The sequence below is a fragment of the Colletotrichum fioriniae genome (genome assembly GCF_027942845.1).
Source record: "Colletotrichum fioriniae strain IMI 355084 chromosome Unknown scaffold_9, whole genome shotgun sequence".
Lineage (NCBI taxonomy): Eukaryota > Fungi > Ascomycota > Sordariomycetes > Glomerellales > Glomerellaceae > Colletotrichum > Colletotrichum fioriniae.
Genome location: NW_027076845.1, coordinates 1,009,247 through 1,036,138, shown reverse-complemented (window position 1 = coordinate 1,036,138; position 26,892 = coordinate 1,009,247). Strand labels below are relative to the sequence as shown.

At 54.5% G+C, this 26,892-nt stretch overlaps 6 protein-coding genes across 6 annotated transcripts; 3 read left to right on the top strand and 3 right to left on the bottom strand.

Moving 5' to 3' along the window:
• Positions 1-496: 496 nt before the first annotated feature.
• On the top strand, positions 497-2,884 carry N0V96_007747 (uncharacterized protein; the record flags this gene model as incomplete). Its single annotated transcript, XM_053199207.1, has 1 exon — positions 497-2,884. One exon carries the CDS (start codon positions 497-499, stop codon positions 2,882-2,884), a length of 2,388 nt encoding a protein of 795 aa, XP_053043356.1.
• Positions 2,885-6,860: 3,976 nt separating this feature from the next.
• On the bottom strand, positions 6,861-8,165 carry N0V96_007746 (uncharacterized protein; the record flags this gene model as incomplete). The annotated part of the gene is made up of 3 exons (XM_065758121.1): positions 6,861-7,458; positions 7,577-7,974; positions 8,025-8,165. 3 exons carry the CDS (start codon positions 8,163-8,165, stop codon positions 6,861-6,863), a joined length of 1,137 nt encoding a protein of 378 aa, XP_065613263.1.
• An 8,394-nt stretch (positions 8,166-16,559) lies between these two features.
• Positions 16,560-17,770, bottom strand: SUR2 (Sphingolipid C4-hydroxylase sur2; the record flags this gene model as incomplete). Its single annotated transcript, XM_065758120.1, has 3 exons — positions 16,560-16,969; positions 17,088-17,331; positions 17,405-17,770. The coding sequence occupies 3 exons, from the start codon at positions 17,768-17,770 to the stop codon at positions 16,560-16,562; spliced, it is 1,020 nt and encodes a 339-aa protein (XP_065613262.1).
• A 2,359-nt stretch (positions 17,771-20,129) lies between these two features.
• Positions 20,130-21,087, top strand: N0V96_007744 (uncharacterized protein; the record flags this gene model as incomplete). Its single annotated transcript, XM_053199210.1, has 5 exons — positions 20,130-20,144; positions 20,334-20,445; positions 20,571-20,708; positions 20,774-20,936; positions 21,003-21,087. 5 exons carry the CDS (start codon positions 20,130-20,132, stop codon positions 21,085-21,087), a joined length of 513 nt encoding a protein of 170 aa, XP_053043359.1.
• Positions 21,088-21,564: 477 nt separating this feature from the next.
• Positions 21,565-22,974, bottom strand: N0V96_007743 (uncharacterized protein; the record flags this gene model as incomplete). Its single annotated transcript, XM_053199211.1, has 2 exons — positions 21,565-22,836; positions 22,897-22,974. The coding sequence occupies 2 exons, from the start codon at positions 22,972-22,974 to the stop codon at positions 21,565-21,567; spliced, it is 1,350 nt and encodes a 449-aa protein (XP_053043360.1).
• Positions 22,975-23,469: 495 nt separating this feature from the next.
• Positions 23,470-24,560, top strand: N0V96_007742 (uncharacterized protein; the record flags this gene model as incomplete). Its single annotated transcript, XM_053199212.1, has 2 exons — positions 23,470-23,532; positions 23,589-24,560. 2 exons carry the CDS (start codon positions 23,470-23,472, stop codon positions 24,558-24,560), a joined length of 1,035 nt encoding a protein of 344 aa, XP_053043361.1.
• Positions 24,561-26,892: the final 2,332 nt, after the last annotated feature.

Genomic DNA, 26,892 nt, shown 5'->3' with positions numbered 1-26,892 from the left:
CATAGGAATCTATGCAAACAAGTTTGAAACATAGAACATCATACCAGGGTCTAATCTACGATAATAAGCTGACATACGTGATGTTGGCCAGTTCACCTGAGGCAGCCGTGGCAATAGCCAGTCGCCTCAAGATATCGGGTGACGGCGCACGGAGGTAACGCCCCCTAAGCCCCACTGAGGGACTTGGGGCCGTTGGTCGCTGCCCGCTGCCCGCTAACTCCCGATTCGCTTGTAATTGGTACTTTGCCAGGAGGTGGTCCTAGGGACCTCGAATTGTCAGACGTCACAGGTGCCGCCACGGCCGCTACATCTACAATTTTTTTTTTCTTCTGGACGCGTCTCACGCAGACACTACTTTACCACCATCAACGTCGAAATTCTACCCACGCAACCTATTTCACTCAAACAGGCCGCCGGCTTTATACGCCGCACCTCTCACAGCGCGGCAGAGATGGGCTAAGGGCCCAAATCCACCCCTTTCAATTCGACCGACGCAATGGCTACGACGGCAAACGACACCAAACCTTCATCGCGCGATGAGTCTTCGGACTCGAGCGGCAGCGACAGCGAAAACGAGACCTCGACAGTCGCCACTCCGACGACAGTAGAATGGCTGGCGGCCGGTCGAGAAAAGCGGTCTACCGCCGGTAACCGCATGAAATCGATGCTCGCCAACGAAGAACCCGATTCAGATCTCGAACTACTCTTCGCCGAAGACGACAACGACGAAGGCTTCAGCGATGTCGACGATGCTGGTTCCGACGTGCAAATGGACTCGTCGTCTGACGACGAGGATGACCAGCAGCAGGGAGACGACCTAGAGGGCGAGAAGGAGCTCGAGAAGCAGGCCAGGGAGAAAAAGCTAGCGTCGCGGAAACGCAAAGCCCAAGAAGCTATCCCGGCCAAGTTCAGAAAAAAGGTCCGCATCGAACAGACGGCCGCACCAGCGCCGCGACCAAAAAAGAAGTCGGAACGGACGAGCTGGCTGCCCTCGGCGGCTGACATGCCTATTCGCGCCTCGCTCCGCCAGACAACGATGCTCAGCAAAGAGCAGCTGCATCAACAGATGAAGGAACGCGAGGCGAAGCGGTTGAAACAGGTGGCCATTATGGAAAAAAAGGCAAAGAAGCTCGAGGCGTCCAAGAAACCGCCCATGACGCAGGCGGAACGGCTGGCTGAGGCGGCTCTCGTGGAGAAGCGCAACGCAAAGTCGTTGAACAGATGGGAGGTGGCCGAAAAAGCGCGAGAAGAAGAACGGCTTGCAAAGCTCGCCGCTCTCAACAACCGAACGCTCAAGGGTCCTGTGGTGACGTACTGGAGCGGCATTGGTGAGTGGGAGCATCATCTGAAGCACGTCGGCAGGGTCGCCGAGGAGGAGAAGCCCGTTCGGAAGAAGAGGGAGAAGAAGGAAAAAGTGGACAAGACGAAGGGCAAAGAGAAGGACCAGAAAGATGGCAAGGACGAGGGCTCAGCGTCGAATGCTCCTGAGCCGACGCTGCCTGCACCGACAACAGAGACAACAGCAGAGGGGCAATCGAACGCAAAGCCCGACGCTCCGCCAGCTCCTCCGACGTCAATGGATGTCGAACAACCTCAGCAGAACGATACCCCAAAGGCGCCGTCGCCATCGACGCCCGTCCCGCCCGTCTCGGCAGACTCTACACCGAAAGTGAAGACGGAAGATCGCCCCCGTGTGATGGCACCCCCGCCCATTCCTCCACCGCCATCATCGTCACTCGCCATGCCCAAACCTGAAGACAAATCCAGGATCATGGCACCACTATCAATGCCTCCACCACCGACCATTGGCTCCATGTCCATGGCTCCTCCTCCTATTCCACCACCTCCAAAGACTTCGGTGTTGGCAGCTCCAGTGCTCGCGGCGCCCGTCCTCGCCCCTCCCTTGGGTGGCATCCACCTTGCTCAACACACGACACAGCCAAAGTCCAACGTTCTGGCGCCTCCGAATGCATGCCAGCACAAGTCTCCTCTATCCATGCCGGCTCCTCCCCCTCCACCATCAGCAAGACCACCGCCGCCGTCACTAGCACCACTACAGCCGTCACAACCAATCGCTCCGCCTAAACCACCATCACAACCGGCGGTCGATCCTTCTCCTCCCGCACCGCCTGCGACTGCACCAGCAGAGGCACCGGCGCCTGAGGAGCCTCCTCCGAGCGAGGTCGCTCGCAACGCCTTTATTCTCCGCAACTTTGACGAAGAGCGCGTACGTGACAAGACAGTCCAGACCCAGATCCTCTTTGGACGGAGGATGGACCGCCTTGCGAAGCCACCGCCTCGGCCGGTATGCGTCATTACCGCCCATCCCGCTCGCTACCGCGACCCTGAGACGGGTTTACCTTATTTCAACGCCTACGCGTACCGCGAAATTCAACGTCTCCGCCGTGGCGAGTACAAGTGGAGCAGCCTACTCGGCGCATGGGTCGGCAGCTGCACATATGCCGCTCGCGGGGTGCCGGAGCGGTTCCTCAAGGGAGGTCCGCCAAGACAGCCAAAGAAGAAGGAGGTGGAAAAGGAGGAGGTCAAGGTTCCAGAGGCAGAGGCAGAGAAAACCAACGGCGCCGTCGGGGAAGGCACCGAGAAGCAGGAACCCAATGATGCCAAGACGACACTGCCTGCTCGGGAGGGAGTGGTGGATCAGCCAACAACCAAGACGGATGCCGCGACGGTGCCCTCACCGTTACCGTCGGCGGGGCAGACACAGCCGCAGCCGCAGATGCAGCAGCCGCCGCCAGCCCAGCCGCAAGCGCCGCAACCACCACCAGCAGGCCAAGTTCAACCCACCCAGGACAAGGAAGCGAACTTGGCCGTCGCCGAGTCTGCCCCACAACCCGCTGCCGCTTCGGTTGCGACTGTTGTCTGAGTAAGGATAAACTCTACAGGAGGCCCGCCTGAGTAGTTGAGCAGAAAAAAAGAAAACGTTAACGGGAACGAAAAAGCCACGGCCGTTTGAGGATGTTTATCGGACGGGTTGTCCCTGCGCCCTGAGCAAATATAGGCTCCGACCGATCAGATCGGAGAGAGTGGGCCGAAACAAGGCATACACACAGACAAACACACACAGGGAGTTCAGAGGGAGGGTAGGAGGAAAGTCAAAACATGGGGCCAGGGCTCGACTTTCGAGGTCCCCGATGTTCACGGGCGTTTATCAGGCCGTTGCTGTATTGGGTACGGCGTTATATATGACCTCTTGGTATGAGATGGGATAGGAATACTGTATTTCTATCGTGATAATACCCGTAGGGCAATTAGCCTTTGTGTACGGGGAAAGAATGTCCTGACGTTCTCGGAAGTGCTCTGAGAAAATTGAACAACGCTTCACTCTCTCCTTGTGTGTGTGTGTGTGTGTGTTGTTCGTTTCTTTACATCACTGGTCATCACGGTCTGGTATTATTCATAAGTATCACCAATGGGACATGTGATGACTACATCAGGGTAAAGGGTCCAGTTCAGTGGTTGAGAGCATGCTACGTAGTGCCCAGCGAAATAGAATTCCGGTACTCCACGGTACTCCGGGTGAGTCTTTTCGGCCGGGAGACGAAGGACCGCCGAGCCACATGTAACCCACCTTTGCTCTCTGTGTCGACGACAAAGTCTCTTTGAGATTTCTTCTTTGTCTTCCACCACGTACGTAATGACACAATACAATGGTATCAAGGGGTCCTCGGAAGCTGGATGATGAAGCACGAAAGGGGGGGATAGCAGACCGAAAGCAGAATGAGTTGCTGGCTGGCTAAGTAGGTGATACGGTGGTACAGCTGGGCTGGAGGGCATGAAAAACGTTATTTAAGAATTTGTTTGGACGTTGGGGGTGTAGTGGTTGACTTTTCTTCGTACCAGATCTTTTCACTCGCGCGCGCCGAAAAGAATGTTGGGATGGTTTTTGGATCAGACCAGGGCGGGTTTTTACGTACGACTGTAGACAGACCACATTTAACGCACAGGCATGTGCTACGCAGTACAGCGTAGTAAGTGAAGAAAAAAAAGTCTAATGTGAGGTACGGTCTCGACTTTCTTGTTCCGGGCATGAGTCGTGATGGATGCGGGCATGTAGGAACGCATGGTCAGGAGGAAGACGTCAGGTCAGGGGCAGGGAAGTAGTCGAAGGTGGAGGTTTGATGGAATGTAACGCCGTTGGATACAACCAGGCTCTGAATTCAATCTATGATCGAAAACATTATTAACGCTGCGTGGGATATGGGTAGGGAATTGGGGGGGATGAGGTTACGTGGTTGCATTCTCTACACCACGCCATCCCATACAATCCCTCTACGTAACTCCCACACGTAGACACACCTCACTAATACATCCGTTTACGCGCGGGAGCAAAGTAGAAGTAGTAGTAGCATTGTAGGAAGTAAGGCTGTTGACACGAAGCCGCAATCCGACATTGAGCCTCGTCAAAGCATGCCTCACACTTCCCCCCTTAACCATTCGACCCCTTCACCTACCATACCACACGTAGACACAACCCATCCGAAGCTTTCGGGTTCGATATCGGATTCCCGTCTCTCCCTCCCACCGTCCGAAGCTTTCATTCGTTTCTCGTAGTCGTACCTGGCCTTACGTACCTCTCTCCATCTTTCTCTTAATCGTACATACGTGTACACACACCACCAAGTCTCGCGCTCACTACTACATCGTCGTCCCATGGTCATGGTGCTGTGGCCCTCAGTAAGACCCTCCAGTCTTCCCCCCCTCATCTGAACCTTCCCTCCTCACCCTCACTTTCTTACACAATCCCACTGCTCGCCGATTGGGCTTGCAGAATGAGCAGTCGGGCCACACAACGCTTACCATCTATCATTCAAGATTTGGAGCCCCTTGTGCCTGGTGCCTGGATAGGTGCCTGGCTGGTGTGGGAGAAGACCTGGATACTTCCTAGGCTAAATGAGGATGGCATCGCAAATATAGGAACACCCACACTATACATCGCTGAAATATTCGCATCTCACCGATCTCCCATCCCAACTCTCTTTTTCTGTTCCGACGTTGACACCACTTGGCGAAGAATTCGCGGAGGAGGACGAGGAGGTACGCTACACCTCGGAGAGAGAGTCCATTTGAGGGGTCTCGTGAGTTGAACGGGATCGTAATTCAACCGCTTCTTCCTCCTTCGAACCCCCCTCTCTCCCTCCCTCCTTTCCTAAGAGTAAGTCCCTTAAGACACACACGTGTTGAACACCATCGCGTAGAGACACGAGAGGGGACGGACCATCGTATCTGAGTACATGTCGTCATTCTTCCCCCGACGTGATCGGGGAAATCACGGCAAGTTGGGCACGGTGATAATCATACTACCTGAGGAAGAAGAGGGGCCCATGACGACGCTCACTGGGCACGAGTAGACATGCTATAGCCAAAAATTAACCAAGACGGAGACGACAGAAACACAAAACTCCAAGACAACATTCATGGTTGAGATCGTGGGATCCAATCAATAATGGAATATCAACCACCAATACTGTATCTCACAACTTTCAACTAGCCAGTAAGAAGACATGAAGAAGGCGTTCCTTACCCCCCAGCCCCAAAGTACGGCCGCTGTCCCAAAGTAAAACATCGTGAACAGCAATAAGAGAGGTAGTGTAGGTCCTGGAAAGAAAGAAGGAAAAGAGGGGGAAGGGTAAGGAACGCCCAACCAACTACACATCGTCGTCACCCTCTCTTCTTCTCTCCCCCCTCCTCCCCTACCGTACCTTATCCCAAGAAAGAAAAAAAAAGATATGACCTGCATGGCTAAGCTTCTTTGATGGTTGATGAACACATTTCCCCTTTTGGATGGCTCCCATTGAGAATGGAGTTTTTCTCCCACTGGCTTAACTGCTCATGCTAAGCATTTCTTTTCCCGCTTACTTGCTCAACTCCTGAGCTTGCCGATACAACAAACAACCTTCGCCCACGCACCCACACACTCATATCCAGACACACACTCACATCCAGACACACACTCTCTCTCCTCTCGACCAATCGCCATGGTGCCCCTTCCAGCTCGTACGAGGCCTCGGCCGAGCCTCACAATAGCTCCCCCACCGTCCACCGTCCACCACTCTGAACCCTTTGAAACCGCAACCGCGGGTGCACAGATGGTCTTCGTAAGGCACGCAAGCAGCAAAAAAGAAGCTTATGGAGCCAAAGCCCCGGAAAGAGCCAAGGTTGCTTACTCTTCCCGGGAGGCTAAATCTACCAGTGACCGACCCCACGCCGCAATTTAACAGCCGGCGGTAACCCGGGATGTTGGGAACTGACAAACGGCTTCCGTCACTTGGCATATGGGGGGAAGGCAGTTTCAAGCTTCTTGAGTCATTGCAGATGTTTCATTCAAGTCCATCTATCACGATCTCTCGTTCCTCCTAAACTGGCAACGCTAGTTTGCATGAGTAACCGTTTCCCATCAATGAAGCTTGCTAAATGCAGCCACGACAAATCCGACCCAGATACTCCAAACACCTTGGTGATGTGTACCACATGTGCGCCGTTTCCCGTTTCCCATTTTTTCCTTTGTGTAGTTTCCGTTCCATAGCCCCCAGAGTTCCTCAAAATGTCCACTCCACAAAGCGCCGTTGGCATGAAAGCCATGAGTGATAGTAGCTGTAGTAGAAGGGGAAGGAAAGGGTATATCTCGTCCAATACTCCCGTCCGTCCAAAATCCGATTCCTTTTTGTGAATTCGAGCCGCCCAGCCCTGAGCCCCAATTGGGGAGGCTAATGCGATGCCGCCCTTTTGTATAACCTGATATGTAATCCGTCTAGGTGGCTTTGATTGTGTGCTTAGCCATCAACATATATGACGGTAGTGCAGAGTCACTGTGTAGTGTGGTCTGCGTAATAAATTTCTGTTTAAATGCCCTTGCCGCGGATGACATCGACCATCCAGCCCATCTCGTTGACCAAATCGTCGAGGCCGTTGTCAGTAGGGGCGGCAACCATGGTGTGGACGCCAGGGTGGACCTTGATACCGGGAGCACGGGGCAAACTGTAGTTCTGCTCCAGAGATGGCTTTCTCGTGCTGGGAAGAGAGAGGGGCTGAATTAAGTTGGCATCGCTCTCGTTAGAGTAGCGATCCTCTTCGGTGGAGTCGTAAAAGGGTGGTGTGTCGTCCTCAGGGGAGATGGGGCCAATGGAGGAGGCGACGCTGGAGTCAGACGAAAAGGAGAAGCGCGAGGCGGATGGTGCCGTCGCCAGGTCTCTCAGCGTCTTGTTGACGGGGAGGGGAGGGAGAGGCGAGTACTTCTTCTCGCGGGTGAGAACTCGCGGGGCATGCACTACCGGCAAGGTGCTGTCGGAGTGAGAGCGTTTGAAGGGCGGTGGTGACAGGCTAGTCGTGTAAGGGTTGACTTCGTAGGCCGAATTGGCAAAGTTCTCATCATCGTCTCCCTCCTCGGCAATGTCGTCGGGGATGACAACAGGCGGACGCCCGTATGCGCTGGAAGAAGCGCTGGAGAAGGGGGTTCTCGTCGGAGAGGAACCGTCTCAGGGACTCTGGGGAAAGATCGCGAGTTCGGCTTCCCTCAGATGAACCGCTTCTGTTGTCATCCGAAGAAGATCCAGAGTACGGTGAAAGAGGGCGGTCCTCATCATCGGGTTGGCGGCCGCGCTCAGCCAGCCGGCTGGTGGACGGCTTCCTGTTGAACATGCGACGCCAAGATGGCGGCGGGGAGGTAGAGCCGGCACGGGACGTGGATCTGCTAGGCTGTGCGGCCGGTGCGGAGCCCAGTCTTCGAATTTGACCGCCAGGTACTGGTGGCGGCGGCCTCGGCGTAATGAACTTGTCTTCGGGGTTCATGGTCTTCTGTTCACCAGGACGGAGTGAGCCCAGCGATGCGCTCCTCTTCCTTTCGGCGACCTCGTAAGGAACATCCAGAGTGTTGACAGTCTGTCCAGGGAGATAAGGGCAGTTGGTGGTGGAAGGCAGTGCCGGGTTGTGCGACTCTTGCGTTCCATCAATCTCATACTAAGACATGTTAGTGCCCCGGATCAACCTAGCCTCGCCAAATAACCTACGTAGTAGTAGTACGTGTTTCCCATCTTCAGGCCGCCGTTGCGCTTCGTGTCCCTCGCACCCAAGTCGTCGTCCAGAACAATGTCCTTGAATGTGTGGCACCCACGCCATTGGCCGCGATCTCGTCGAATATCTCGTTCCATGGTGTATGGTTTGGTGAAGTTATCCCAGGAGCCGACTAAGTGTACTGATCTTACAGTCGGATGAGTCTGACTACATAGTCGTGATGGTCAGCAAAAGGAAGTAGAGGGCTGCTTCTAGTAATATATATCAAGAGCAAGTGAGAAGGTGTGAAGCATGATGAGAAAGCCAAGACACCAGCCACTGGGCTTGCGCCGAGCATCAGACCTGGTCCCCTGTCCCCTCCCAGGAGCGGACGAGGTGCCGATCACCGTCGGCGACGTTTTTTTTGGCTTTGCAAGGTGTTTGACGGACTTCTCGGAAGTTTGCCGCTGAGAAGCTGGTAAAGGCAGGCGAGAAGGTGTGAGGGGAGGAACGGGCGCAGGTCAGGGCCGGGGAGGTAGGGCATAGCATAACCCGATATAAACTTTTCCATCCGACAATGTTCGAAACACCAGCCCAAGCAGACGGTTAAGCAGAAGCAAACAACCTTCGGCGCCGGTCCCCGAATGCTTTCCCCGACCCTTTGGGGAAACCGAAGAGATGTGTGTGAATACTAAATGAGGAGAGGCAGCGAACTTTCGCAGGCCTTGCGCTTCACTCGGCCGTACTTGGATTTGTGCAGGAGTCATGTAGAAGGCGTGATGGGACGAGGGGATCAAGGCTATTGGCCAGACATACAATTATGCGAGTTCGAACGAGAGGACGATCGATCTTGTTGGATTTGGAGCGAAAGCGACGCCAAAGTTTCGACCAGCGAACGGGAGAAGAAAACGAAAGCGAGATTCCAAAGAATTCAATAAAAACGACTCACAGCATGAACGTAAAGAGCGTCGTTGTAGGATCCATGATGGGAAGCTAGAAAAAAGGCGGAAGCCCGAATCAAATAGGTTCGCGGGGTGTAAGTCTCAATTAATGGAATGTTTGTCTCGCTGTGCCGCGTCTGTTGGTACGGGTAAAGCTGGGGAGGCTTGGATCTGCACGTTGGCCCGGCCGGCGTGGTGTAAGTCGACTTGGCCCGCGTTGGTTGGGATACCACAGTCTACTTCGATATCAATGAAACGCCAGGAGCAGTCCCATTCTGTCTGGATAGACGCAGAGCAGCACCGGGTTGAGGACAGGCGAGGCAGATTTGAAATTGAGGGACAGGGTGGGCGGCCAATGGAGGGGACTGGATGTGCGTGGAAGCGCCGCGTTGGTGATCTGGAAGGGCGAAGTCGATCGCTGACTGGCGAGCGCTTAGAGAAACAAGCGGGCGGGCCCTGGTAATGCAGAACAAAGACGGCAAAGCAGGTACGGCTTCTAGGTTTGGAAACAGGCGAGGTAACGGAAGAATTGTGAATGTCCAAATGGGGCGTTAGAGGTTGAGATGGTCGCCAGGTACCCCGTCTCGAGTAGGTTGGTTGGTGGTGGACTGGTGGTTGGGTTTGGAGCCTTTGAGGGACCGACCGGTTTGTGGGAGGAGGACGGAGTAAGGTACGGAGTACGGTGTATGAACAGGTGCGGGATAGTTGTCGAGGTAGTTTCTTTCGAGGTTGCTCTGTAATAAATATGAACCTCGGACGGAAACGGGGGCACGTCTCGCGAGCCTTGGACGGAGTTGGGCCCAGGATTTTGTAAGCTGAAGCAGTAGCGCGGGTGAGAGAATAATTAGACGGTGGTAGCAGAGATGCTCAGCAAGCCGGTCTGACCAGTGGAAGAGTGAGGGCCAAGCCAGGGTCTCCCAGTCTATTTGAAGGGCCCCTCGACGGGCACTAGCGAAAGACAAGAGCTGAAGCAGAGGCGTGGTGGGCTCTTGTGGATTACCGAATGGTCCTTGTACTCGATCTGGTGACGCTTTGAGCGCCCGCGAGCCCCCTTCTGCCTCTGGTAATTCCGTAGGACCCGCGCGAGACCCCAGTCGGAGGAGGCGTCGATGGTGAAGGTAGTTGGACCAGATTGGGAAGAGATGGGGCGGCGACAGCGGCGTTGGGCGACGTAGGCAGGAGAATCGTGGCTTTCCAACTTGGTACAGAAAAGCAGACGGGCCTTTCCTGACGCAGTCAGTAGTGTGGCAGAGGCTGCTGAAGCCCGAGGCCTGAAGAACGAAGGCGAGTATCCGTGGAGCGATGCGCAGTACTTGGTAGCAGTTCATGCAGCGCACTACTATGGCCAGGGCTAACAAAGACCATGTGGATTGAGCTTGACTCCTTGTTCGAGGTTGAGTGCCGGGTGCAGGAGCAGGGGGATGTTACCGTGCGGGAGGATCTATTGGACGATGTTCTTAAATTAAGGTCCGTTATTGTAAGGTACCGTGCAGTGGGGATTGGCTAGAAAGCTGCGAGGAAACAACCTTGAAGGTGACTTTTTTCTTTCTTTCTGACTGGAGCCCTGTAGGCTGATTCCATTTGATCAAGGTGACGTTGGGACCGCCTCAGGACCGCAAGCAGAGAAAGACGGCGGTTGGTTGTTGGTTCGTGGCGTAGCCAGCTGTTGGTTTGGGAAGTATCTTGGTATCTCTCTATTTGCGGCACAAGGTGACAAGGTGAAGTCGAGACTCGAGACTTGAGGCGGCCGAAAGATGGCCAAGCCATTTGCATTTGAGACGGTTGACGGCAACCAAAGGTCAGAGAAGAGAGCTCTGTGTGTAGTCCGTACCCGAATAGTGATTTGTGCACCGTTCTGTACCTGCAGGATGCAGCCTGGAAACCGTCAGAGCGAAGCACCCTGCGAGCGCCCTTTCTTGCTTCAAAATGTCGACCGTGACAAGCAGACAGGAAAACGGAAAGAACAGGGTCATCCGTTCTTGTCCCATTTAGCGCACTCGTCTTCCCCTTTGAGACATAACTATCGCGGAGCGTCAGTCATCCTGTAAAGTCTACCTACCTACCTGGATACTAAGTACGTACAAGAAGTAGGTGTGGTGGCAGGCACACCTTCCTTCTACCTCCACTCTACGAGGAAGAAGGCAGGTACAGCACGATCGCAGTGATGCCAGTTTGGGTTTGTGTTTCGTGTATTCCTTCCTCCCAAATCCCCCGTGTCTATTCCCCGACCACACCACTCGTCACACTGGGCAATCACCCAGTCCTCTCCTTCCACGACAACGCTCAACGGGTGAACCGTGTCAGCCCCGGAGCCAATCAGTCTCGGTCTCCCGGCACCGTAGACGGCGAAGGAGCCCCACGCCGACCTCCGTCGGCCTCTTCGCCCAAGACTCCAAGACCGCGCCCTCCCTGATCGTCACTCGTCACAACCTGCCGTTATCCGACTTGATATATGCTATACTCCGTACTGGAAAGCACAGATCAGACATCCAATATGATGCTGGGAAGAGCGCCGCGGACGATCAAACAGTGCACATTCGTCAGCAGGCACGGCACCCAGGCGGCACCCAGGCGGCACACATCGATCGATCAAATTGGCTGTATCTGCATGTACGGTGTACGGTGTACCCCAGCCAATACCTGGTTTCATTACCAATGCTTCCCGACCCCAGATGCACCTCTCGGCGACATTGGACGAAGCCCACCCGACTCCTACACTGCCAATTTCACCAATGACCTCACTCCAGTGCTCCACAGCACACCACACGATACACTACAAACACCCACAGCACGCCGTCGTGGAATCTCCGCGACATCTGTGCTGCATTTCAGCATGAAAAACAAGCCTCACATGATGCCACCGACCACGACTTTCCCCAGTGACGTGCCTGTCATTCAATCGTCTCCCGGGCCTCATCGTCAGCCCGTTTCTCTTGTGGTATCACCGACGTGGCAGCCCCTACCTTAGCTTACCAGCCTTATTGATATGATCCAAGTTGACGACAGTCTAGGCATGATCCCCTGGGGCCCAATACCACCTCAACCCGGACACGCAGCAACACAGCAACCCAGGACAACCGCATTGTCCGTTGCCCCGATGCAGGGTCCCATTCGGCGTCATACCTCGATGACCGTCCGTCAAGATATGCAAATCACGGCCGACTGGTTCCGTTGCAATCGCCATTCCTATCCGACTTTAGCTGCCTTGACCGCCAATGTCTCACTCACTCACAGATGACCGGCTGACAGATACCATCCTGTGGCTTGGTGCCAATAGCTTGTTGGCGTTCCCGGCCTTAGTCGCTTCCGTCGCAGCTGAATTTACCCAGGCTAGGTCAACGGCCGTGGCTATCAGTTCTCGCCCATCGAGATGAATCGGGAAAGCGCCAATCCAGATCGGACCTGCGCCGAATTGGAGTCCGTCGACGGAACATCACTATCCACTCCACCACCGACGATACTACAGACTGGATCGTGACAGGCGTTCAAGCCATTGAAAGCGGTATGTCTCCGCTGTGGGGTGGTAGCTGCAGCCACCGGAGGGCACTAGCGCAAGGCACTAGATGCAGAAACCCTGCATTTATTTCTTTGTGGTGTTGTGCAGCTCTTTCTCACAGCCGGTAGCAGACCTGTAAAGGCAAACGCTTCCTCGTCTCTCCACAGCGTTGACATTGCATAGCTTCGCGTTAGATGCCTCCTGCGACAGATCTAGCGTCGCCTCTGGTACCGGTGGAACGGGAGACTTTGATCATACGCGAATGGCGCATCATCTAGCCGTTGGCCAGAGGACGGCAGCACATGCAATGGTTGCATCACACAGGGCGGCAGCAGCTCTTTCAAGATGGATCGGGACGACTTGGCTATCTAAATCTCACGTCTCGGATGCCCGCGCTGCCGCACAATCTATCTGTTTGCGTCTTGGATTTGCACTCTTTGCAATCTCGATATTTCCGAGCTGGCGTCAAAGGCTTGGGCATGACCACCCACCACGATTTACGCTCGTATGCTTTCTTCATGCGACGTGGCGCCGAGTCGAGACCTCGTGATGAGTGACTCCCAGACCGCCGCCGACTTGTCCCGTGCAGAATCGGCGATGCCTCAAAACAGTTGTGGTTGCCCAATAACTCTAATCTCGAACTGAGCGACAGCTTCGTAATCGGTGTTAGGGAATAGCAGACTCGGCCGGCAGAACTGCATCCTCCCCTCGGTTCCGCGCTCTGCAAAGACTGCAAGGTTTCCATGGTCCTAGCTTAACGGTTACGGCCGACTCCATACTCGTCTCAACTTGACTCGACAGCTACCTTTGTTTTGCAATTCTCAAACAAAGCGGTAGAAGCCGACTGTGCGCGCGGCCACAGCCTGGTGCTTTAGTATTTTTTTCACGACTCGGATCCGTTCTATCCACGTCGCAGGAAACATGTTTGTCGCCGTCCTCAGTTCGTCTGTACTGCATTCGACTTCTCCAGACCCATCACCCGCTGATTGTCCAAGCTTCTCCCCGACTCAAACGAACTGTCATGTCTGAAGACTGAAGCTTGCCACATAAGTCCTGGCTGAGGCACAGCGTCGCAGTCAAAAAACCAAGACCTCCGGGGGCCGTCGGGTGCCGAACAGTTCATTGGCTGTCATGCCTCCCTCGAGGTAACGTCTGGAAGCCAACAGCCGTTAAGGGTCCAACCCAATGCCAGAGTGGAATGAACCCCTGTTCACACCCACTATCCTGGTTCTCCTGAACGAGTGCGTTGTAAGACATTCAATATCACGAGAGTGCCCACACCGCGGTGGGATGTCTCAAGAAAAGCAACGCCGGAGCAATGCTGTGGCCGTTGGTTTTCAGAAGTGGGACATAATTAACTCAAACTTCCCGACCCTTAGTGCTCCAATTCGAACTTTCAATTGCGGCTCGAAGAAGCGCAATTGTGTGTACTACCTCGCAGTCGTGGACCTGCTATTGCGTAGTACTAGACAAGGCCATTTGCATTAATACTTGACGCCAGATGTTATCTCGTATGATTGCTCACCTCAGGCAAGCAGCGAGTGACTAGCACGGCTATTTACATGCCGTCTATTGCGGTAAGTAAGAGTGGCACGAACCAGAAAGATCAGCATTGTTCCCCACGATATCCATCCAGCCTGCGGCGCCGACTCCCGAGATCCTGACCCCGTTCGAACTCCGCGTCCCCGAACTTGTCAAGTGTCAAATCTATCAAATAATCAGGCTCGACCTGCCCCCAGTGAGGCCTCCACTTGCCGTTCTTCGGGCTCCTCGCTGGAAAAGCACGGAGGCCGTTGTGATCATGACAAAAAAAGAATGGCCTTTTCCAAACGCGTGCTTGGTTCGAGTGTCGAGTGAGTAGGAGAGATAGTCTCCCGGGTATCTCCCATGCCTTTGTTTCGTGGCACGGTCTGTTGTCTCTAGTTCGCCGCCCGTTTCAATGTGCGCGTATGTGCGCATGTGCGCTGTGCATCAGCTGCATCCCGTTTTTTTTGGCAAGTTGTTCTGTTATGTTTCCAAACTCCATTGCACGAACGGGAAAGTATCCTTCCAGGTTACCAGGAGGAAACAGATTGTCGGATGATCCTATTCCAGACGTGGCAGTGCGACTGGGGGACTGTTCCTTGGATGAGGTACATGCATAGTTTGACATCGTCATCGTGGGACAATATGGAGTTGCAACTTAGCGATGAGCCATATGATTTGAAGCCATCTTTACTCAACATTATGATCAAAAAGGAACGCCAATCCGTTTGAAAACTTCAGGGAAAAAATTGATAACAAAAGCCGGCTCGAGCCCGCGACCTCCCTCGACCTTAAGGCCTAGGTAGTAAGTATAGGTATCTGACATTGGGTGAAAAGATCCCAAGAGCTACATCGACCCGTCACCAGAATTACTAGTAACAGAAATGTATTAAAAAAGAGAGGCTGCCTGCTATGGCGTCACTTGTGGTAACTTGCTCGTCACTCAAGGCTGCCCATCTCGGCACTCCAAGGATAGAAGTGTTCAAGGCACAATCGTACCGTTCGGACCGTCGTCTACAACGGGGCCGCTGCTTCTCTTGGGGAAATGGTTGCAAATTTCTGGGTACTTATGAGGGTTGGGTCGTTGACCCCATACGAATATACATCAGGTAGAGAGTACTCGTGCCATGTATGAATCATCAAATCAACGGGACGGACTTGTATGCTCACACAGCAATTATACAGATCCTGTCACATCAAGGGCCCGTCTTGTTCGTCGAGTGCAGCATCAGCAGAGACAAGCACACAGGGCATGTCAGGCAAACAGTGTAAGCAGGACAGACAGGTCAAGAAATAGGCCCCAAGCGTTCGGATGACCGAGAACCGAAACCCCCTTCCCCCCCCCCTCTCGGAAGTTACATAATTCTCCAACTCTGGTGAACTACAAACACCTCGATGGCCCCTATTCTGTGACTGCATGCATGCTGCTGCTGCTGCTGCTGCTGCTGCCTGCGGGTTATATGTAATATGTACGAAATGTGAAATAGTTTCCTGCATCCACCTATCTATACATAAGGTACCGGCGTCCCATTTGCATCTACGTTTGAGGCGGGCGCACGTCGACAAATATAGAAGCGGTGCTGTTGCTTAACATGTTGATGGTGCCGAAGTATGTGAGATGAAGATGGTGGAGGGGGGGGGGGGTCAAGTAGATCCTCGCAGTGATATGGAACCGCTTGGAAACGTTCTGCGGCAACCTCCTTTGCTTCTCCTCTTCTCTTGGGGGACCGAAATACAACTAAACTCATGGGCACCAATTTAACTGAACTATGGTGTATGCGTATATGCAAATATCGCCTTTGTCAAGACATATACTGCGTCTACTCACAAACGTTGCTGGTACACGCTTCAAAGATGGAGAGATGGAAGAATCATCAAGACCTCAAGAGGATTCATTTGTTTCACCCCTAGGAACGAGTGTAAGGAATCATTATAATCTTTCCATTAGTCAACGTAGTTGTAAGCGGGTGATATTGTTTGTTTCCCCCCTCTTGCTTCCTCCTTCCCGCTCCTCTTCCTTCTCCTCCTAGTCCTCCTCCTCCCCAGATAACAAAATCAGCCTTCGAGAGGCATTCAGCCCAACATCTCAATGGATGTTCAGGGGTGGGCCCAGTGTGAAAAGGGGTAAAGGTGAGCTCGCATGCTTGCGAGTGTGTGTACAACTGAGAAGAACAAAAAAAAAAGTACAAATTCCCAGGCCAGTCTTTCTCTTCGTTGGTCACAATACTTGAAACAGAAAAAAAGACACACTCTTATAAAGACGACCTGCTCCTCACCCCTTTAATCGAATGTGTGCCATTGTTTCGACATGATTTGAAAAGAAAACGCCTCATTCCCAATGCTTTCCCTAATTGTAGTTAATTGTATAAGTGGTGGTTTGTTGTGTTACTGCTTGCGAGAACCAGGCTTTTCCTCCCCACGCGATTTGTATGTGCGAATCCAGAAACCGGTCTCGACTTTTTTCTTCTTTTTCTTTTCTGGTACTTTGGTATCGGGGCAAGTTCGGGTTGTTTTACAGAATCGAAAAAAAAGGGACCAAGTTGTATTATATGTGTTTTGTTTGTTGTGATTTCGTATCGCCGAGGGGCCCTCTATTCGGACTTGGCCGCCACCGCGGCTCCCTTGCCCTTTGACGCCAGCAAACGGTTTTGCCTATCGCCCTTGTACCGCGTGTCGAGGGCGCGGTCCCAGAAGATGAAAAAGGGCTGAGAGAAGTTGGTCTTGATGCCCCACGTCTGGTGGTGGATGTCGTGGTAGGCGGCGTTGTTGCTCGTGATGTGCTGAAGGGGGTCCCAGGGCAGCGCGTAGCCGCAGTGGTCGTCGACGGTCTTGACGGTGGACAGGCAGAAGAATAGCAGTCCCTGCCTCGCGCTCATGCCGGTGAGGAGGAAGCCGATACCCGCGCCGAGGGTGTCGAGGAGGAAGCCCTCGAACGGGTGGTTGTAGAGGGCGCCGTAGGCATAGGGGACGTAGAGACGGTGGTGTCTCGAGTGGAATGTTGCTAGGAGGTTGTGTGTTAGTTGAGCTGGTTGCCACTTTTGCGCCGAACCACACCGGAGGCCATTCGGCCGAGTCGGAGTCCCGAGGGGTTGGGGGGGAGGGATTGGATCACAACTCACTGTACATCCACTTGTTTACGTGCATGAGGCGGTGGAGGAAGTACTGCCATGTGTCCAGGATAGAAATGGCGGCGAAGAGCTGGAATCCGGGAATGACGAGCCAGTAGATTGCCTTTGCGACGAGCAGTTCCCAGGCTGCGAAGACGGGGACGACGGCGTGCGATCCGTCGAGCTCGGTGGTGAGGAAGGGGTAGTGACCGCCGGCGAGCGCACCGGCGATGAAGGGGTGCGTGGCGGACATGTTCTTTGCGAGGGGAAGCGGCGTTGAGGCCGAGCAGGCCGAGGATGGTGGGTAGGGCGCGCTGGGCGACGCGGACGCGGGTGGCCCAGACGGCGACGTCATAGTTCTCCTTGCCGGTGAATTGCTCCTCATCAATGTACTCGAGAAAGACGGACATGCCAACCTGGATGAGCTGCTGGAGGAGGACGTCGCGGGCGACCTCGTAGCGGGAAACGTGGTTGCGCTTGGTGATCTCCTCGGGAGTATGTAGGCGGTACTGGGGCCAGACGTCGTAGACGTCAATGACGTGGAAGAAGAGGGACAGGATCCAGTAGACGACGATGGGCAGGAAGATGCGCAGGTAGACGTCGGGCAGGCCGGGAATGAGGTCGGCATAGGGCTTGAGAGTGTATTCCGGCAGGGGCGGGAGGTCGCCGACGGTCGACGTGAAGTTTGCCGCCATCGTGGGTGGGATGGTTTCGTTTACCATGGCGGGTTTTCGGGTTCGGCGGTTTCTCTCGTTTGCTCGGTCGGTTCGGATGTGGTGGGATTAGGGATTGCGTCGGTCAGAGGAGGATTGAAATGTATGCTCGCGTGCGTCTCAAGGCGAAGAATCGGAGGAACAAAGATTGAAAGAAGAAAGTAGGGAGTGACGGGTTCGTGTGGCGGGTGAGGCGGTTTGTAAGGAGCGGACGGAAGTTGGATATATGAGATGCCAATCCTTGGGGGTTGCCTGTGCCAGGTAGGTGGGTGGATGGTGGTAGGGTGGAGGATGTCAAAGCAGAGAGCGAAGCACAGGGCTGAGACGGAGCAGAGCAGCAGCAGGCGAGTTGTAATTAGTAGTATGCGTAGTAGTGCGGTAGTGAGTGAGAGGACGTCGGGAGACTGGTGGCGAGTTGGTTCGAGGTTTCACTAGCTTGGACTAGCATTGGCCCTTGTTCGCAATGCGCCCAAAAAGTTGCAAGTATTCGCTGACCAGAGTGACTTGCGCGCCCGGTGCATGCGGTGCTTCAATGCGCCTGACAGTAGGTACAAATGGAGTTTATCTGGGTACCTTTGGTCTGTGGATTGTACGGATACCCAGTTGAGTCTGATTAGCGGCGACGTCGGGGCAATTTTTTCTCCCTCTACGGAGTACGCAGTAGTAGATCTCTTGCAAATATCCGTACTTTGGGTACTAAGGTAGGTATCCGCACGCAGGCGTCGCCGCACCGGGTTCCCAGGCCCAGGAATGATGCGCTTTTATCAATCTCGCTTGTGAAAAGGCGCGGACCTCTCGCCTTTCGACCGTCTCCCGGCTTTTGCCACAGATCGAACCACAACAGTTCACTTGTCTCCCCGGCCTTTCGACCTGGTCAGTCGTGCCAAACTTCTATTGTGGAAATAGTCCAAATCCACGGCCGCGGTATCCGGTTAGTGAATTGTCAACAACACGTCAACGCGATGCGATGCCTCTCTTGGATCAAATCTTCGTCGTGGGCCTTGCAATTCAAACTCTTTTCATCACGGACGGACTTGCCTCGAGTACCCGTCACGGGTTTGCTCGCGTAAATTGCGGCGGGCTTTGCGGGCTTGCCCATGCTGTCATCACCTCTTTAACCATGTGCGGCTTGCTACGCTGCCGTGTCAGGCCACCGGGCCCTCCCCCCTGTCGATGCCGTAAATACGCGGACGCTTCGGTAGCTTAAGTAAGCCCGTGTTACCGCGATGCGATCGAGTGCCAAGCGCCAGATGGTGTCGTCTCCAGGAGAGGGGGCTTAGGTAAACCGCCAGGCAATTTCACGAGCATGATGCGCCCACTCTGGGCTCGAATAAGCGCCCCTTTTTTCTGATGATCCAACGACAGTGAAGGAAGCCTATCAGTGAGACCAAAACAACAAGAAGGATGAGTGAAGAATGAGAGGATGATGAAAGGTGACGAGGGGTGCTGACAAAGGAGGATCAACTTCATTGTTTTGTCTCAAGGGCGGTCCCTGATCATGAATGCCATCCCACTCCCAACCCATGTGTCGGGCTCTTTACAAAACACCAGACGATGTTACACGTCAGGAGTGTTCATGTGACCCGGAAGAACTGGTTGACGTGAGTTTGGGCTGGGCTCACCGCTCTCTCGACCAGCCGCAGAACGTAGTTGAGGCTATCCCAGCTTCAATCCCATTAAGCCACGACCTGCGGTGGATAACGTAAAAGGCCCTTCAGCGGCAGCGGCACCGTCAAGGGCTCGATTCCATCCACGGCTTAGGTAAGACACCCAGCTCACCTCGCCAAAATCAACACCACATGCTCCAGGTCATCCAGTCTTGGCCGAGAAAAAAACCCCAGGTTTGAATGATGCTCACCGCATCTGAAGTATAGTCAAAACTTACTTCAATATGCCTTCGCTTGAATGATAAAATATCAAAGTCAAATAATATAGTCAGCAAAGTGCTGTCGTAGGAGACCTTGAAAGGCGAACCTCATCGGGTTGATATCTTTTCAGGCTCTGGTCCCATGTCCCGCACCTTCAGTGTTCTCGCCCTTCGGGCAACCCGCCACATTGTTAGGGATATGGCGGAGACCAAAGGCTTGGGCACTAACAGCCTATGAGCACAGATACAGGAACCCTCCTGGCTTTTTTTTTTGCCGCCAGCCCAAATCAAGACTAGCTTAGAAAACCCCACCAAACACAGTCCCTCCCACTTGCCAATTTTGCGAACACTTTTCGCCCTTCAAAAGCGACCCCCCTCCTTTCTGCTCGTTCCTCCTACTTCTCCAGACCCAGACAACAAACTTGCCGTCTCGCCAATACCTCACCTCCTCGACACCTCAGACAAACCGCCAAGATGATTATCTACAAGGTACGTCCTTTTCATATCGTGTGGTCACTTCTCCTTGGGATAATGGGCGGCTTGTGTTGCTAGACAAAGCTGTTTTTACCCCTCCTTCAGAAACCCCCCGCCATTGGACGGCCGGGGGGTTGAAAAAAATGTCGATATTTTGAAGATGGGTAACATTTCGAATGTGCTGACCGAACAACCGCGACATAGGACATCATTACCGGAGACGAGATCATCTCGGACTCCTACGACCTCAAGGACATCGATGGCATTGTCTTCGAGGCCGACTGCGCCATGATTACCGAGGGCGCCGTCAGTGTCGGTTCGTGAACCACCCATTCACCCACACCACCCCTCCTGGCTGGGCGCTTACCCCGCGCGCTTCCCAAATCCATCGATATATATATGAAAGAACAAAACATTCTGACAGAAGCGACTCTCACACAGACACCGGCGCCAACGCCTCCGCCGAGGAGGCTGACGAGGGTACTGAGGACGCCGAGATCAAGGTCAACAACATTGTCCACTCTTTCCGCCTCCAGTCCACCCAGTTCGACAAGAAGAGCTTCCTTGGCTACCTCAAGGGTGCGTGAAACCATCTCATGTATAAATGAAGGCATTGTTGGTGTACTGACAAGCTTCGCAATTAGGCTACATGAAGGCTGTCAAGACTGCCCTTCAGGAGAAGAACGCCCCCGCCGAGAAGATCACCGCCTTCGAGAAGGGTGCCCAGAAGTACGTCAAGGAGACCCTCCTTCCCAACTTCAAGGACTTTGAGTTCTACACTGGCGAGTCGATGAACCCCGATGGAATGTAAGCAAAATCCTTCCCCAAGACCTCCTCGATAACCCGCCGCAACCGACGCTAACCTGCGCACAGGGTCGTCCTCCTCAACTATCGCGAGGATGGTGTCACCCCCTACATCGTCGTCTGGCAGCACGGCCTCGAGGGCATGAAGGTTTAAATCTCGACACGGAATTAGTTCTTTCCCTGTTGTATTTTCTCGAGATTTTATCGGTGTTTGTTTTGGGAGACCGAAGGAATTTGACGTCTTACAAGAAAAACACTTTTGCTATAGCGTACCACCCATCTGCTTTGGCATATATCCCTTCAAAAGCCCCCGTAGCAAGCAAAAAAAATAAAAAGCGCACACCCGGCGTCGGCCGTGCTTATGATCATATGAACGAAACAACTTTTTTGCCTTATGCATTTGCTCGACGAGCTTCATTCTATACGAACACTGGAAAGATATATGATGCTCCCACAAAGTGGTTCGATTTCTTTTTTGATACAACCCCGCAAGGTCAAGTAGCCTGACCATTAGCAAAACGCCACAGAATGCATTGGCCGGTCGCAAAGTAAAGTGCATGCACCAACTCAGCCTCGGAATCGTACGTGATGTCCACCAGCCACCACCATCACCTCACAAAACCTGCTCAGCTCAAAACGTCGGCTTGGTAGCCAAGGGAATCGGAGGAGGTGCGTCATCGTCATCACCAAGGCCAGGTGCTCGAGGCGAAGGCGCGGGCAGCGGTGCCGGTGCTCCAGCCAGCTGGGGTTTCTTCTTTGGGGGCGGCGGCGGAGGCGGCTTCTTCTTTCCGACTGCGCTCGCCAGCCCAGGCGGAGGTGACAACGGGCTCGGCGCCGGGCTGGGTGCCGTGGTCGTAGTAGTCTCCGCATTAGCCCCGGCCTGCTGCTGCTGCTTCTGACCGACCTGGTCGTTGTAGAAGCTCTTTGCCTTCCCGGCATAGTTCCCTGCCTTTTCCGTGATGCCGTATTTCTGGTTAAAGTTGTTGGCGCTCTGGTACCCGGACTTGACCTGCTCGCCGTGCCGCTGGCGAAAGTTGTTGAATGTCGACGCAGCGGACCGGGCGTCCGAGACGGACACGGACGACGGGTTCTTGTGAAAGTCGGCTGCGGTGCGCAGCGCGGCTTGCTTCTGCTCCGTCGTGGTGCCCTCTGTCGGCGGCGGGGTGGAGGACTGGTGGTTGGCGGCGGCGGACTTGCCCAGCTTGGCGAATCTATTTTGCAACTCGCTCATGTGGCCGCCGGTACTGCTGCTGCTGCTGGCAGGCGGAGGCGGCGGCGGTGAGAAGGCTCCGGCCCGGGGAGGTGGCGCGGGGCTGCTGGCGTTGGATCGGGCCGGTGGTGCGGGCGCGGACTTTCCGATGCCTAGTGCGGATACAGAAACGCCTGCTGCTCCTAGTCTGTTCATCGCGTTCTGGTTTAGGTATCCTCCGCTGCTGCTTGACGCCTGTGGTGGTGCTGGTGCTGGCGACGCCGGTCTCGCTACCGACGAAGCGGAGGGTGTTCTGGGCGGCAGTCTCGGTGGTAAGCTCGGGGGCGGCGGCCGTGCGGCGGCGGCTTGACCCGGCACCGGCGTCCGTCCGTCGGCGCCATCCTTTCTTCCCGGCGGGGGCGGCAGATGGGCAGTCGAGAGGCCTGTAGTATCTGTGCGCCACGGTCTGGGCGGCGCCGCTTCTTCTTCTACGCCTTCCTCGTGTTGCTGCTGATATCGGGTCGAGTCGTCGTACGGCGGCGGTGGTACGCCAGGTGATGTTGCGTTGGAACGTGATGGCGGGGGCGGGGGTGCAATTGTTCCCGGGACACGCTTCGGCGGCGGTGCAAAGGTTGAGGGATCTGCGAGAGATGATAGGGGTCTGGCGACGCGCTCCTCTTTGTCGCTATCCGTTTTCCTTCCCAACAGGCCGTTCTGTCGTGTGTCTGGTCAGTTACCCTTTGCAAATACAGAGACGCCCGCCCGGTGACATACCATTTGGCCCTTGAAGGTGGTGCCCGGCTTCTCGGGGTGCCAGCCATTCTTCATGAAATTTCCAAAGTTCGACGACATTGTTGCGGAGTCTGGGTCGAACAAAGGGAAAGGGGGAAGAAGTGTTGCTGTTGACTCGTACCCTTGGCGTGTGGAAAGGGGAGATTTTGTCGACGACAGGTTGTGCAATTAATGTAAAAAGCACTGGTGGAGGCTCGCATTGCGTCGTCTCCCGCGGTGGTTCTCTGTCAGCGCTCCATCCTGGTTTCCTGCGTGACGTCGCCCCGAGGTGCGTGGCAGTGTTACCCGCTATCGAAATCGCTAAAATTACGGGTGTCGCCGTGCTGGGCCGCTGGACTGGAAATTCGGGGGAGGGTGCCCCCCTGCTAGGCGCCTTGCGATTCAGGCCTTCATCCCCCTCCTCTTAGGTTCTCGGGGGAATAGACCCCTCGGTCGATGTGCCTTACCAAATATTGACTTTCGTCGCGTCCGTCGCGTCTTTGGAGACGGCACTTTGTCCGCCCACTCAATCACGAACCTCTCCCGACAGGCCCACCAGCCAGTCGATTGAACACGATGGCGCAGCGCACGATAATCGACGTCGAACTTTTGACGGAACATCTGGGATACGCACCAATTGTGAGTCTACCTTTGGCCCAGGGATCGCGCGGCGCCTCAGGACTAACATCTCCCAGTCGCTCCTGGACAGCATCATCAACAATGTCAACGCCGTAGCCGACAAGACTCTCGACCGCGTCGAGCAAGGTCTCTCGAAAGCGCCTCCGAAAGCGCTCGGGTTCGAAAAGGCGCTGAAGCAGAAGAAACGGTCCGCGGACGAGGTTGTCGACGTCGAGGAGACGGCGAAGCTCGAGATCGTCGACGGCGTCCACAAGCTGGAGACGCTGCTGTGCGCGGCGATTGACAAGAATTTTGACAAATTTGAGCTCTACGTCATGAAGAACATCCTGAGTATCCAGCAGAGCCAGCGAAACTGGATGCGCCTCGCCCACTACGACGGTCTGGACTTCAACGCCACTCACGAGGACGCGCCGACGAGGGAGAGCGTCGATGCGCTGAGGAGGAAGCTGCAGGCCAGCCAGCGGCTCAACGTGATGCTGCATGCCGAACAAGCAAAGAATGCGGCGCTACTGGCGAAGCTGCGAGGGGTCATTGGCGGTAAGCCCGCCGGATCCAGGGCTTCGCTGCTGGGACAGGTCAAGGTCGAGGGGTCCGACGATAGGGCGCCGTTCCAGTTCCTGCAGGAGAAGGGCGACTTGGCAGACGGGGATTTCAAAGCGCCTATAACGACCACGACTGCCTTCAATATGTCGCAACTCCAGGCGCTGCGCGCTTTATCGACGTCGCTGCGTAATATCATGCCCGATCTTAAGGACCCGTCCAGCACCGAGGACGGCCCCGAGAAGCAAAAGAGCTGGAGACGAGAGAGAATGGAGTATGTCGAGGGAGCCACGCGGAAGCATCTGGAGCATGTGCGTGGGCTGGAGCTCGGCAAGGATGGCGATGTGCGCGATGGCGAGTGGCAAGGTGAAGGCAGGAAGTTCGCCATGGGCGAGGTGGAGGGGCTCGAGCAAGTGGTTGCAGCGCTTGGGGGAGGCTCTGGGGAATCTACTGAGCAGCCCGATCCCGACGCAATGGATGAGTCATGAAGTGAGCATTCGGATGTCAACTTCTTTGAGAAGATTGAAATGAACTCGCAAGCTCGCCACCGACAGAACATGCCGCGGGACACTGGCTGCTAAAAGCATGCCTAACGGCATGATCATGATCCTAGCTGTGATGCCAGGTCGGGCGATTTGGCTCTCGCGCAGAGTGCCCATCTGCTCTTCCCCAGCAGGCTATCACTCAGCCGCATCTCAATCGACGTTGAGAACTGAAGGGAAGGCGGCAAGTTCGATCGCGCCACCTGCTACACCCATGGCAGGATAGAAACTCGATGTGCCTGAGGCAAGTAAAGCTCGCTGCTTCCCTCAGCCAAGCACGAAAAGTTGCAGGGCAGCTATCTAAGATACCGTCACTGTTGGGGCATCGACAGGGAACGAGAATTCACATGGACCAAGGCCATGATGTTTTGTCAATACAAGCTGGGAAATAGTAGCCGACAGACGGCTAGATGATGCACACTTCCCTCATGTCGAATTTAATTCAGGAGAGGGGTCGCGTCCCTGCTCAGGCGGCATCGCAAAGGACATAAAGCTTGGGGGGTGTATGGGTAGATCCACATCACAACTTGTTGGAGTCAATATACGTGGAATTAGACGTGGCTCAACCGAGAAGGATTGCAAGGAGGGAGGACAAACGGGGAGAAGAGGAACCTCAGGCTCTAGGCCCATTCTTGGAACCTGAACACACCAAATTCATTCATATTTTCCACCTGTGGCTGGCAAGAACCAGAGTTTTACCTCACGATCAACTTGGAGGGGTCCTTCTTTCCATCGGACACAATCGGTCAAGAAAGGAAGTGACGCCCCAAGTAGTACCGGGGCTCCTACCCGTCGGTGAGTTGAGATATCCAAGTGAGGCAAGAGGCGGACGGAAACTAATATTTGAGGAAGGAGCAATAACGACCTGCCAAGGTACTTGAAGTTTACTTCGCCTTGACACAATCCGTTCGTTTTTCTTTCACTGCCCGTCAGCATCACCCGCCAACACCACTCAAGCCCCTCCGCGTTATGTGCCTCTCTTCCAAGGTTGACGACCAAGATGCCGCCTCACTTTCCCAACGAAGTCCTCCTCGGAATCACAAGGATCCTACGATATCCCAAAACAATAAACAAGCGCACCAATGGCCCAGATTATGCCACATTGTCCAACCTGTGCCGCGTATCCAAAGGTTTTCAGCAAGTGGCTGAGCCCTTGCTCTACGAATCGATCTCTCTCAGTCATGATGGACTCAGCGCTTTCGTGGTTACTGTCGAACGCAAGCCCTGCCTTGAAGGTTATGTCAAGGAGCTCAGCATTCCCAGTGAGGGACTTACTGGTCTCACTCGCCTCTGGCTTCGGAAGCGACTAGAAGAGCGGCAAGACTCTGCCGAACATATTTCTTTCAAGCGCGCCATTCAACTGGCTTTGGACGTGTTCAAGATATGGCCCTCGGCTGATCATGAAACCATCTATTTGCTGCTTCTCACTATGCTGCTCCCGGAGGTCGAGGTCTTGCATTGCGCACCCAACATGTGCCCGATGCAATGCATCACCAATGTGGACCACCCCGGGCCCTTTCCTCGTCTACGAGAGGTTCATATCGAAGGCAGTGAGCCTGATATAATGGGGTTTATGGATTCTACGCCAGCCAGTTTGTGCGAACCTTTTCTCCCGCCGACAGTGCAAATCTTTGACGGCTTTGGTGTCGACTGGCTGGCGCCCATCAAATGGCGAGGGACGGAACGCATGGCGTTGAAGACAGTACGGCTTCGAAGCTCGCTGTGCAATGGGACAGGCGTAGCGGATCTTCTCAGCCACTGTCCCGACCTTGAGAGTCTCAGCCTGGAATGGAGTAATGAAGGTCTGAATCGCTTTGAAGGGGACAATGACTTCCCCTACTACGACGAAATTGGCGAAGCGTTGAGACAATACGGCAAGAACATCCAAGAACTCGAACTGGACTGTCTTGAGGAAAATTACTATAATTGTGACTACCTTCGAACAGTTGAAGAACTGGAAGAAGAACGTATCGGTTCGCTGCGGGAATTGATGCGGCTCAGAACGCTCCGGTTGCCCCTCGACCTGCTACTTGGAAAAGACGACTGGATACCTCATCTGGAAGAGGAAGATCATGAGACTGGGCCGCAGATGCCGACCCTGACCCTCAGCGATGTGTTGCCTAGATCGTTGGAGACACTGGAGCTGATGAGCTGTCCATGGAATGGGATAGAGCATTTGCACACTCAGATACATGACTTGCTAGCAACCGGACATATGGCGAGTCTGCGTTCCATTTCGGTGGAACGACACCAGGGTGGATTCCAATGCGACATCGCT